At 41.3% G+C, this 12,570-nt stretch overlaps 1 protein-coding gene across 1 annotated transcript in view; it reads left to right on the forward strand.

The window, feature by feature from the left end:
* Window positions 1-12,570, forward strand: part of LOC142660508 (serine/threonine-protein kinase Nek11-like) — a 158,654-nt gene that overhangs the window by 83,826 nt on the left and 62,258 nt on the right. The window contains exon 6 of the mRNA XM_075837130.1: window positions 6,002-6,151. Within this exon, the coding sequence (XP_075693245.1) occupies window positions 6,002-6,151 (150 nt within the window). The remainder of the gene's footprint in view (window positions 1-6,001; window positions 6,152-12,570) is intronic.

The following is a 12,570-nucleotide window of genomic DNA, read 5'->3' on the forward strand; positions in this document are numbered from 1 at the left end:
AACTGTGCCCTCAATGCATAGCTATACTGGACAGCTTATGTATTTAGCGGTTTTAAATCTGAAAAGTATGAAAAAAAATTATTTAGTAAGTAAAACTCTCCAGGATCCAATCCCTTTTTTTTTTTTAGGAAAACAAAAGAAAAACACAGCATTAAAACAGAGCTCGAAATTTCCTGCATAGACATAGAGCTAAATTATTAAAATTCTTTCTGCCTGCTGTCACCACTAGGGGGAGCTTAGACACTTACTGCATATGATTTATACATTGACCTCTAGAATAAAACCGTATGCAGTAAGCTCCCCCTAGTGGCAGCTGCAATCAGATAGAATTTTGTTATTCAACTATGTATCTATGAAGGGGTTTGGACAGAAGCGTCAACCTTCTTATTAAGAAATGAATCGCATCATTCTCCTCCAGATGCTTTAAAGCTGGTCAGAAAAATATTAAATGTAATACTCGATATGTGCTTTAGACTGTCGCCTCCATTGCTTACCCTCGTCACACACATGATTGGCAGACTTTATAGCTATACCTGGTCAAACCAAAAAAACCAATGCAGGTTCTTATATAATATAATTATTTTTTTTACTGGACAGTTTGCTGCCACATTTGTCACTCTCCCTTTTAACAAATGGAAACCAACCTATATCTCCCATCCGCTATATTGGGGAGTGACTGGAACAGGGAACCAGACACCCCCAATTCTTGGGATTGGTGTCCTAAAAAGACCTCTATGGCATATCCAAGCGATACATCCGTCTGTAGTGGGAAAACTCTTATAAGTTGAATATAAACCTTTCTTATCAGACGAGCACAGACTTTCTTTTAAACATCTAAATATATAATTTTAGAGTTGGGAAACCGGAGCAATGTGACATAAAAAACATCCTCTGCTGCCAAAATGAAATGTCTGTTCTCTTATGTGGATCTTTTTCTGTTTTCTGTACCTCATGTCTGTTCTGGAGCAAAATTTTATGTCCTTCTGTATCAAAGAATCTTTGATTTCTAATATAAGACACTACTCACAATGTGAAACACTATCAAACACTTGACAGCTCTCCCCGTAACCTCTCCAGTGCCAGCCGAGGAACAAAAAAAATCTAAAAATGAGACCAAGCTCAGAATGGCCCAATACATCTACATAAGGAGTGTGACCCCCGATGGGGCTCCGTATCCGCAAACAAGGGAGGTGGTAAGTGAGTAGAGGGTGTGATGGAATGAACAGGCATCTAGTTAGGGGCATGCTCTATGCATGCCCCTGATTGAGTATTTTTGGCTTTAAATAACCAGGAAAGAGGGGTTAAATAGAGCACCATCCTGGTCTCTACCATCTCCGCAGCTGCCCACTGTTTGTTGTGTGAATTTTTGAATAGAGAGTCCACCTGTCACTGAATTTCTGTCCTCCATACAAATATTCCCAATGACACAAAGCTGAAGATCATCCGTATCAGGGCGGTCTCGCTATCTGCATCGCAGTAATAAGACGTTGGGGATTAATCAGTGGTCGCTTTTAGAGTTGCAGTGATATTGTCACATTAATCAAAGTGACACCGGCTCAACCTTATTCTTCTCTGAAAACAATTGTCATTCATGGTTATGGTCTAGGGAATAAGGAAGGCAGGCGCTTAGGATCATTATTCTATACAGGGATGCTTCAAATAAGACTAAGCTTTACTGGGTGACCGCTCAGGGGATGGAGTGGGGGTATGCATGGTAAAAGCATTTCGATGGCTGAAATACACACCGCATATTTTATTTATTAAGGTACAGGTTCACATTCAGGCGTCATCTGTCATAACATTGAGTCAGGTTGGAAGATGTAATTGATTCATTCTGAATTCAGTCCTACTAATATCAATGGAAGGTCTCAAAGCAGCCCCTGGCCTGTTCATTCTAGAGATCAGTGGGGTACCAGCTCATGAGTCCGTCCCCGTCCCCCCCATCAATGATCTCTTCTGATATGTCTCAATGACGTGTCCACAGTGTGAACCTCTGTCAAGTCGACTATTAGTATTGGTTCTCCAGATTTCTGCAATTTTCTCCAATTCTTACGCCCTTCTTGGAAATCAGCTCTCCATACACTGACGTACTGGTGAGCTTGTGCTAGCACATAGCAGCCAGTCTGAAAAAGCCGAGCTGCAGTGTAAACCTGAGCTATTGAGACTACCTCCGACTCCTATTCGACAGAGCAGGAAAGCTGGAGTCACAGATTAGAGCAAAGGTAAGAAACAGGCAAACAGACAACACCTAAGACATATTAGGTTAAAGGGTAACTATATGCTCAACAAACTTCTGACATGTCGTAGTGACATGTCCGAAGTTTTAATTGGTGGGGGTCCGAGCACTGAGACCCCCACCAATCGCTCGAAGTGCTTGTGTGAGCACTCAGACGCTTCATTTCTGTTCGGCTTTTTCCGGAAAGCCGATGTATCGGAGTATGGGCTCATAGACTTTCTATTGATCCCGTACTCCAAGGCATTGATTTCCAGAAAAAGCTGAAAAGAAACGAAGCGGCTGAGTGCTCACACAAGCACATCTGCTGCTTTGTTTTAGCAATTGGTGGGGTGATCGGACCTCCACCAATCAAAACTTCTGATGTCGCTATGACATGTTAGAAGTTTGTTGAACGTTTAGTTACACTTTAATAATAGCCATGTGTAGTGACTTAAAGAGGACCTGTCACCTCTCCAGACATGTCTGTTTTAGTAAATAATTATATTCCCATGAAATAACAATTCTGGAGCATCTTCTAAGATCTTAAATGTTGTGCTGTTCCTCTGTTATTCCTCCTAAAAAAAATATTAATTCACAAATGGGTGTTACCGGTTGGGGGGTGTCTCTTCAGACTGACAATGTCCAATCAGTGATGACCAAGTGTAGGGACACGCCCCTTTGAAGAAGTGGAATATTAACACCCAGTTGTCGGTTTATTCATAAATTTGTAGGAGGAAGAACAGAGGATTGGCACAACGTATTCTAAGACAATATGTTCCAGAGTTGTTGTTTTATGGGGAACACAAGTATTACCTAAAATCGACATGTCATGAGGGTTGACAGGTCCTCTTTAAACAATCTTTAAGCCCACAACTGAACATCTACTTTAAGACATATCAGGAAGTGATTAAAGACGACCGGTCGCCTCTCCTGACATGCCTGTTTTAGTAAATAATTATGTTCTCCATGAATTAACAATTCTGGAGCATCTTTTCTTACTACTCTACATTGTGCCGTACCTCTGTTATTCCTACTAGAAATTTATGAATACGTTGACAACTGGGTGTTACTACTTGGGGGTGTGTCCCTACATAAACTGACAATGTCCAATCAGTGCAGACAGAGTGAGAAAGTGTAGGAACACCCTCTTATGACAAGGTGAATGCTAACACCCAGTTGTCAATTTATTCATACATTTCTAGGAGGAATAACAGAGGAACGGCACAATGCAGAATTCTAAGTAAAGATGCTACACAATTGGTATATTATGGGGAATACAGTTATTTACTAAAATAGACATCGGTAGAGGTGAACGATCCAATTTAAGGTGCAGACACTGTTCGGTCCTTGCATAGTCCTATTTCTGTGTATACCTGGTCTGCCTGTCTTTCCTATCTCTTTATATGTGTGTATATATATATATCTCAATGAGCTGGCCTTTGTCTACCTCATTGCCCCTTGCTTTGCTACCCTATACCTGTGCCTGACTGTGCGTCTGATGCCTTCTGCAACTTTTGTTTCCCCGGCTTTACCCCATGATTGAATCGGACTCTGTGCACAGTTAGGGCCATTAGGTAGGGGTCATTCGAGAACGCCTGGAAATATTTTTAGAAGGAGAGTGGCACAGTGGGGTATGAGGAAGGATGCGGCTGACAGAGCAGGGAAAAGAGGCTGTCAGCCGGCTGCCAGCGTGAGGATAATTGGAGGAGCACAGGTCTCGTATGGTGTTGTGAACACCTGTTCCAATTATAAGTAAAGGACTTGAGTTACTTCAAGGTACAATAAACTGTCAAGGTGTACCCAGTACTGGCTTTGCAACCCCAATTTACCCTCCGGGCACCGGTGGGGACCGTTCCGCCGTTTGATTCCATCTATTAGCGTTCGATGATTGCTCTGGCACGAGTACACTAAACAGTAGTAATCTATTAAACGCCCCCTCTAAATTCCGCTGTACAATGTTCTGTTCTTTGTGTACGTCCACCTGCGGCTCCATGGTTTTCAGTCTTCATAATTCGATAACAAGTTCCTTGCATCAGGAACTTCCCGGCACGGCAGTATATATTCTGTCACGTTAAAAAATAAACTGTCGCTCATTGATTTCTTTATTCCTCTTGCTGATGGACTGCCTGGAATTGACTGTTTTGTGCTGGGAAAGCTCAAGTTCCAGTGTGACGTTCTGGAGGGCGTACAGTGTGTATTCAGTTCATGCAAACACATCCCACCATCCTGGGACAGTAGGACTTGGCATTTGTCCTCTCCCACCCGTTATTTCCAGGAAAGGAAATCGGCGTTGACCTCAGACTGGTCATCCCTCCTTCTTGATCGGAAATGTTGCTAGGGGGGCAGTCCTGGGTGGGTTCACAATTCTGCATTGGACCACCCTGCATTGATGCCAACTTTTAAACTGTTTCTAATGTTATTGAAATGTCTAGTGCAGGGGAAGCGGACTCCCCTCAATCATGGAATGTACTTGGCATCAAATTTATTACATGTGATCACTACTCTAAAGTCCCTGTTCACACAACGCTCATTCCCGATCATTGCCCTGTGTAATCGGGGAAACGGATCAGCCGATGAAGGAGCGATTTTGTATTTTTTTTTATGCAGCCAAAAATAATATTGTTGTCTGCAGCACATCTCCCTGTGTAAACATGATTGAAATGTATGGGCATGTGCGATCATAGTAATAAGCGCTCGTCCCCATACAAAGCTGCTAGTTAAAGGAGCAAACGAGCGTCGATCACTGATCTGTCTTGTTGATCGGCACTCATCTACAAGGCTCACGTAAGAGGACCCTAACCCAGCTCTTTTTACCCCAAAATCACAATATCATTATCATAATTTCGAAATTGTGTTCTCAGCTCAGTGCCAAGACCTAGCGATGGGACTGATGCTTCCCAATTGTGCCAGCTACAATGCCCATACAATGCTTCCCTTGTCCTCCACTGCTTTCTGTAACAATCTAGGATTGATTGCTTCTATCAGGACGTATGTCTTTTACCAGGAGTGACCCATATGGCTCCTAAATGGGCAAAGTCTCCACAACAGAGTCATCACTGTTTACAGATGTAGCAGAGCTTAAAGACTATGTACACCTTTGAAATAGTTGTTTGTTTTTTAGAAAAATGTCTATCAGTGTGTTTGGTGCAACTTTCTAAATACTTTTTATTAAAAATTATTTTTACTTTGAGGTACAGCTGCTGTGTATCCTGTATACAGAGCAGCTGTATCTTGTGCTGAAACCTGTATCCGTCAGGTCAGCTGGACTGACAGGTCCAGCGTCGGCAGGTCTTGGGTGTCTCTACACGCAGGATCCACCTATTATCGATCACATCCAAGTTATGAACTTAGATGTGATCGGTAACTGCTCGATCCACGCAGGACCCGCTGACACTGAACCAGTCAGTCCTTCTGACCTGACGGATACAGGTTTCTGCGCTAGATACAGCTGCCCTATATACAGGATACAAAGCAGCTGTATCTCACTAAAAATATTTTTTACTAAAAAGTTGCACGAAACACACTGTTAGAAATTTCTATAAAGAAAAAAAAAATTGTCCGGTCACTTATTTCCCTGCACACCCACAATTTTGGAAAACCATTGATTAATATCATTATATCGCGCTGTCCCGAATAACTCCATTGACGGATCCAGCTCTGCTACATCTGTGTTTTTATATTTGATTAATTTGACTTTAATACCATGTTAAGTCTTATCTGTACCACTGCACAATACTGTATGGACTATTTTGCTTGGGATATTGATTGGCTTCTGCTTGTTTGCAGGTCTCTGGGCTGTATTTTATATGAAATATGTTCTTTTACTTGTGCCTTTGACTGTCCAAGATGGATCAAACTCATATCAATGATTGTGAATGGCCCGAGTCCTACTCTTCCCCCGAAATATACCGCAGATCTCAATGACATCCTGCAAAGGTGAGAGGATAACCCATATCAGATAAGGAGAAACATCTGTTCGGCTCTGTTCACATCTGTGCCGTGGCTTCCGTTTATAACCGAAACCACAACAAAGTGCCGGATCAGTCATATGACTGATGCCACCAGCGCCTCATGGACCCCATTGACTATTAACAGGGGCCATCAGAGTTCCATCAAATCTGTTGGAATTTGTGACAGACGCTATGAACGGAGACTAATGCAAGTGTTGGTTAAGGGTATGTTCACACGGCCTATTTACGGACGTAATTCGGGCGTTTTTGCCCCGATTTACGTCCGAAAATAGCGCCTCAATAGCGCTGACAAACATCTGCCCATTGAAAGCAATGGGCAGACGTTTGTCTGTTCACACGAGGCGTATATTTACGCGCCGCTGTCAAAAGACGGCGCGTAAATAGACGCCCGCGTCAAAGAAGTGACCTGTCACTTCTTTGGCCGTAAATAGAGCCGTTATTCATTGACTCCAATGAATAGCAGCTCTAATTACGCCCGTAGTGGACGCGGCGTTCAAGCGCCTGCACATGCCGGTACGGCTGAAATTACGGGGATGTTTTCAGGCTGAAACATCCCCGTATTTTCAGCCGTTACGGACGCCCTCGTGTGAACATACCCTTATAGTAAAACCCATTACACAAGTGTCGCTTTGTTAAAACGTCCATTTAACAATTTCTTATCTGTTTGTCTCCTTGCTGTTGAAAAGTAATATGGCCGTCGCTGTCACCCAGCTGTCTTAAACTCCTGAACTGCAGATCTTCCTATTTGTGTAGCAAAATAGAAGTCAGTGATGTGTCACTAGACAAATTTGTAATTTAAGAATATGAGAAAACTTGGCGACAACCCCTTTGGAAGATGGTGGTCCTATTGGTTGTCACCCTGCGTTCCCAGTTTTAGGTAAAAAAAAATCCTGTTTCGTCTTATCAGGCTCCAGCACATTATGTGCGTCCTTGGTCGTACGTCCTTTTTGCCGCTGATTCTCCTCCGCTGATAAATGCCTGTGTCGGAGTTCACTGATGTTTCATTGTCACCTTACATCTGATGTGTGACAGCCGCACAGGGAGATCTGACGCATCGTACGCTCCACCTCCTTTGATTTCTGACATTTTTAGGGTTTTCTTGAAGCTTGTGGAAATGGAGTGTGTAATTACTGGGCTAAGAGAGTCCCTGTCCCATAGGGAGGATCTGTGAACATTCAGGAAAAACATCTGGCAAATCACTTTTTCTTCCGGATGTGGTTACTGGGCCAGTGCCACAGATCTCACAGGGGGAATCGGATATTGTCAGGTAGGATAGATCGCGTCTATCTGATTTTTTTTTTTCCTCTCAGTTTGAGAAGTTGCTTTCATATACTAACAATGAAACCTATTCCAACTGATCTCTTTAATGGTCCTTATTGCAACTCGAACACTTAAGGGGAATGTGTCATCAGAACATTAGCTATTGTTTAAATCAAGTTTTTCATGTTAAGCATATTTTTTTTAATTTTGCTGAGGTTTTCATGTCATCTGTATTAAAAAAAGTAAATCCTAAAATTTACCAGTTTTCACTCCGACCACTGAGCCACATAATAGACTGATGCTTCCTGTTCTGCAGAGATCACTTCTGAGTAGTCATCTCATTATCACAGGCAGGATTACACTGACAGGTAACACCTGTACCTAGATAAAACAGGATCCACCATTTATAATAGACTAACCCTTCCTGTTCTGCAGAGATCACTTCTGAGTAGTCATCTCATTATCATCACAGGCAGGATTACACTGACAGGTAACACCTATATATGGATAACACAGGATCCACCATTGACAATTGGTAATGGACACAACTCCCCTCCTCCCCCTCCCTGCACAATGACCTCTGCACAGCTCACATAGTATCTACAATGAAAAAAAGAAAAAAACGATTAGAAAAAAAGATTGTTTCGCTATCTGGACTTAATTAGGAATACAATATGGCTGATTATATCCATTTAAAGGGTATGTCCACAGTATATATATATATATATATATATATATATATATATATACAACTTCCATACAAAAATTAAGTGACTTTGTAAATACATTACATTGCTTATCTATAATAACCTGCAATCACAATTCTACTGGCTTCAGAGCTGAAATCATATACGATCATTACTTGCTAGGTCAATGTCTGCACATTCTTTATACCAGACACTGTGCAATTATATGATGGAGGAAAAAGTAAGCGTCCCACTGCATTATAGGATCGTTTTAGGAGTGTGTCTGGCGACAAGATTGTTGACTGCTTCTAATAACATTGAATGCAGCTCTCTAGTAAAATATAGGCTGTCACTCCGGATCAGTACAAGATAAGTAATGTATGTACACAGTGACTCCGCCAGCAGAATAGTGAGTGCAGCTCTGGAGTATAATACAGGATGTAACTCCGGATCAGTACAAGATAAGTAATGTAATGTATGTATACAGTGACTCCACCAGCAGAATAGCGAGTGCAGCTCTGGAGTATAATACAGGCTGTAACTCCTCGGTACAAGATAAGTAATGTATGTACACAGTGACTCCACGAGCAGAATAGTGAGTGCAGCTCTGGAGTATAATACTGGATGTAACTCCGGATCAGAACAAGATATGTAATGTATTGACAAAGTTAATCTAATTTATATGTAGAATATATAGTATATACAATGTAAAATGTATAGTTATAGGTAGTTGTCGTCTGACATTTTTAGAGACGTGTCAGAAGATGACGCGCAAAGATATTTGGGCTGGGACCTCCACCAATTTACAGAATGAAGGGGCACAGTGCTGGGAGAAGTGCTCACACCTCTTTATTAATTTTATTTTCTCACCTACCCTTATATTGGCACGTTTTCCGCTTCTGGTTTGGATTGTAATGTATCTGACTTGGCTCTTGATAAAGCATCACATTTCCATAGGTTTTAAGCCAAGGATTTATACTTTCCTGGAAATATAATTATATTAGCATTGTTAAACCTGGCTTTATCTTAAAGAGCATTAGACCCTAAAGTTTAAATACCACCAGTAAATATAAGTCCTTGGGCCGTCCTATCCTGTCATGTTAAATTATATTAAAGGGGTTTATAAATACCCTATTATGGAATTTGGAGTTGATAGAGGGTGTCCAGGACCCTCATCTATTAACCATAGACAAAACTACTTACAAAGAGAATCTTGCGCTCGGGAGGACCCAACATGTCTACAAAATACATGGACAGCCTATTGCTTTAATTGGAAATGATGTAATGCTTTATTTCCCCTGTGGTGGCGCTGCAGGGAAATTGAACACTTGCTGCCAGATTCCCCCCCATATTACAGCTAATCACTGTTGGGCCAAGAAACAGGACCCCCTGTGATCAACTTATCTTTGGGGGACCCTACTATCAAAAAGTAGTAGACCAAAATGGACAATCCCTTTAGATAATTTCTTCGTTATAATTGTTTATGTAAAATCCGTATGATAACAATCCATATGGGGCTAATAGCTCTCTTATCGGGGGTTATCGCCCAACTTTTGTGCAGAAAATCTGTCTAGTTATGCATCGATTTATACTTATTTTTAGTCCCAACAACAATAAAATGTGGTTCAATCTCCGCTCAGATAGAAAACCAACATCGAAAAAAAGGAAGTCATAGAACCACGACTGTTTTAACAAATACAATATACATTTTATTGAAATATATAATAAATATTACATTGTTTAAAAAGATGAAAAGAAGTGATGGATCTGAAAAAGAGACATTTTATATATCGCTACCAAGTATATAAAAATGATTTAGTATATCCCCCATAATGAGGCATGCGAACAAACCCAATGTAAACGCAACGTAATAGTATGCAGATAGATTTTAATCTATGTGGGAAGCTGAAGCCAACTAGATGATGTAGCTAACAGAAGGATAATGACATTCTGGTCCGGTCGCGTGTCACCCTCCGAGGAAAACAAATTCGAAACGCGTGTCGAGGCGACCAGTTTTATGGTTATCCAGCCCTTATTTTCATCTTTTTAAACCATGTGTAATATTTATCTATTTCAATAACATTTTATATTGTATTTGTTAAAATAGTCGTGGTTCTATGACTTCCTTTTTTCGATGTTGGTTTTCTACTTCTGTATTGATGCAGGAGAGGGTGATGTAGTGCTGCATACTAGGTAGATTTGTCATTTAAGCATCTTTTAAAGCTGGGACCAGAAATTTAGTATTTTCATTAATTTGACAGAAAAGGAAGACTGCAAGATTCATATTCACTGAGAATTTTTATAGGGAGACGTTTCCCAAAAATATTACAAACTTTTTTTTTTTTAGTCACATTTTTTAAAGATTTATTTATTTATAGGCAATATCCAGCAATAAGACCCCTGCCCTGCTGGACCGGCCTGCTCTATATTCTTTGTGGTTGATGATGACATTGACTGCAGAGAGACTGATATTTGAGCGCTTCGCCTCGGGGACCTCCCCGCAGTGTCTACAGAGCTTCTCTCCGGTTCCCTGGGGCCTTGCAACTCTTAGAACATCCTAGGATCAAACCAGCAGGCATTTCCACTCATGAATAGCCGGGAGAGACGGACAGTGCCAGCCTCATTACCAAGCCCAAAGCACTGAGTGCTGGCAGTATAGTCGTCTTGAGAACATACAAAAAAAATCTAAAATCAGGGGGAGGGTCACTGCATTGCTAATTTAAGAACTGGGCAAAAAGGACACAATTCTCACTCAAACTAAGAAAACTAGGTCGGAGCAAAGCGCTTGTGAAGTCTAAGAAATCTCCTAGAAAATAATAAGAGGCTCCAGGTAAAGTGCGGAGGTGGAGTACAACCGGCATAGAACCCATTATATGTCAAGGAGTGTTGCATTGTGGCAATTTCGGCAAACACTGCCACAACACACACAAGTAAAACTGTTTGACATCTGAGTTTTTGCAGCATGAACATAAATCAACTTCTACCATGGAAGGCTTTATGCAGTAAAGTGAGATCCTCCAGGGACTATTGAAATGTTTCCCGACTCCTATTGCTGGTTCATGATACCCTATGACCCATCCTTAGTGCCCAGTGTTTAATTTCTCACCCCTACTTCCTCACAAGAGTGGAAATCTCATGAACCTCAATTCTATGCCTCCTTTTTTTTTTTTTCTAGTTTTCGGATGCCAGTGGACAGGAGGAAACCAATACACTACAGGTTTATATCACCCATTGAGCAAGGGGATCAGGGTCATTACTATAGGCGTGTAAAGGTTGCAGCTGCACCCGGACCCTGGCCCCTCTACCACCTGTTAGGACGCCAGTGCGCTTATTTGCATGCAGTCATTTGGGGCCCCTGGCACAGATTTTTCATTGCAGCCCAGGAGCCTCAAGTCACACCCTTAAAAAAGACCAGGTCAACCTAAAAATGTACATGACCATAGTAGCTGCATATAAGATAATAGAGGATGATGTATAGAAACATACCCTGCGACATTCTGAAATAAAAAATAGGTTAACCCTTTCCCACGACCTCAACATACATACATACATACATACATACATACATACATACATACATACATGCTGCAGTAGAGTTTCTAACATGCCCTCATAAGTGAAAACAAGTGATCTGTACCAGCCAACGAGCATAAGCTACTTAAATTTCAGTCAGAGTTCCCCCATAAGTGCCAGTCATAGTACCTCCACAAATGCAAAGCATAGTTCCCCTAAAATTGACAATGTCCTTATAAAGTGGACTCCTCGAAGCTCAGAGATGAAGTGGTAAATGTGGGATCATTTCATATGAGAGGTACAGTCCAGTCCACGTCCCAAATAGGTCCACTTGGAAGATCTGTAGAAACGTGTGTTGCCCCTGCTATAATCTACAGAATCTTTTTGGAAATCCTTTTTAACGGCAGTATATAATGCAAGCTGGACTGAACATTCTTCGTCTGACAATGGTCCCTGGTGCCCATTGACGTCTTTGTAATGAAACCCATTGTCCCAGGGGTGTAGGACCGCAATGCTGACGGTCCACCTCTGTAATGTGAGGCTTTTCTTTACTCTCTATGGTTAATGATCTTATATTGACAGAAGAAAAAAAGTCATTGGTTGCTTTGCTTTGTAAAACGGTAAACCAATTCAGTAATCCGCGCCATGTGTAATATTTATGGCTGATTTGTACTCTGTGGGTTTTCTCATTTCAGCACCTCGAGGATCTATACTTGTTATAATTGTGACATTTTCTGCATGCCTTTCATGTATTTTTTTTTATTTTGCGCCTGAGAGTCGACTGCTGATCAGCATATAATGTGGCCCACTTTTGCATTGTGTCACTTTTCACAATGATACAAATGAAATACTGATACAATGCCAGTTCTTTGCAGAAGCTTCTATGTGACATGTGAGAATCCGAGCAGAAGATATTATATTACCG

The sequence above is a fragment of the Rhinoderma darwinii genome, chromosome 9 (genome assembly GCF_050947455.1).
Source record: "Rhinoderma darwinii isolate aRhiDar2 chromosome 9, aRhiDar2.hap1, whole genome shotgun sequence".
Lineage (NCBI taxonomy): Eukaryota > Metazoa > Chordata > Amphibia > Anura > Rhinodermatidae > Rhinoderma > Rhinoderma darwinii.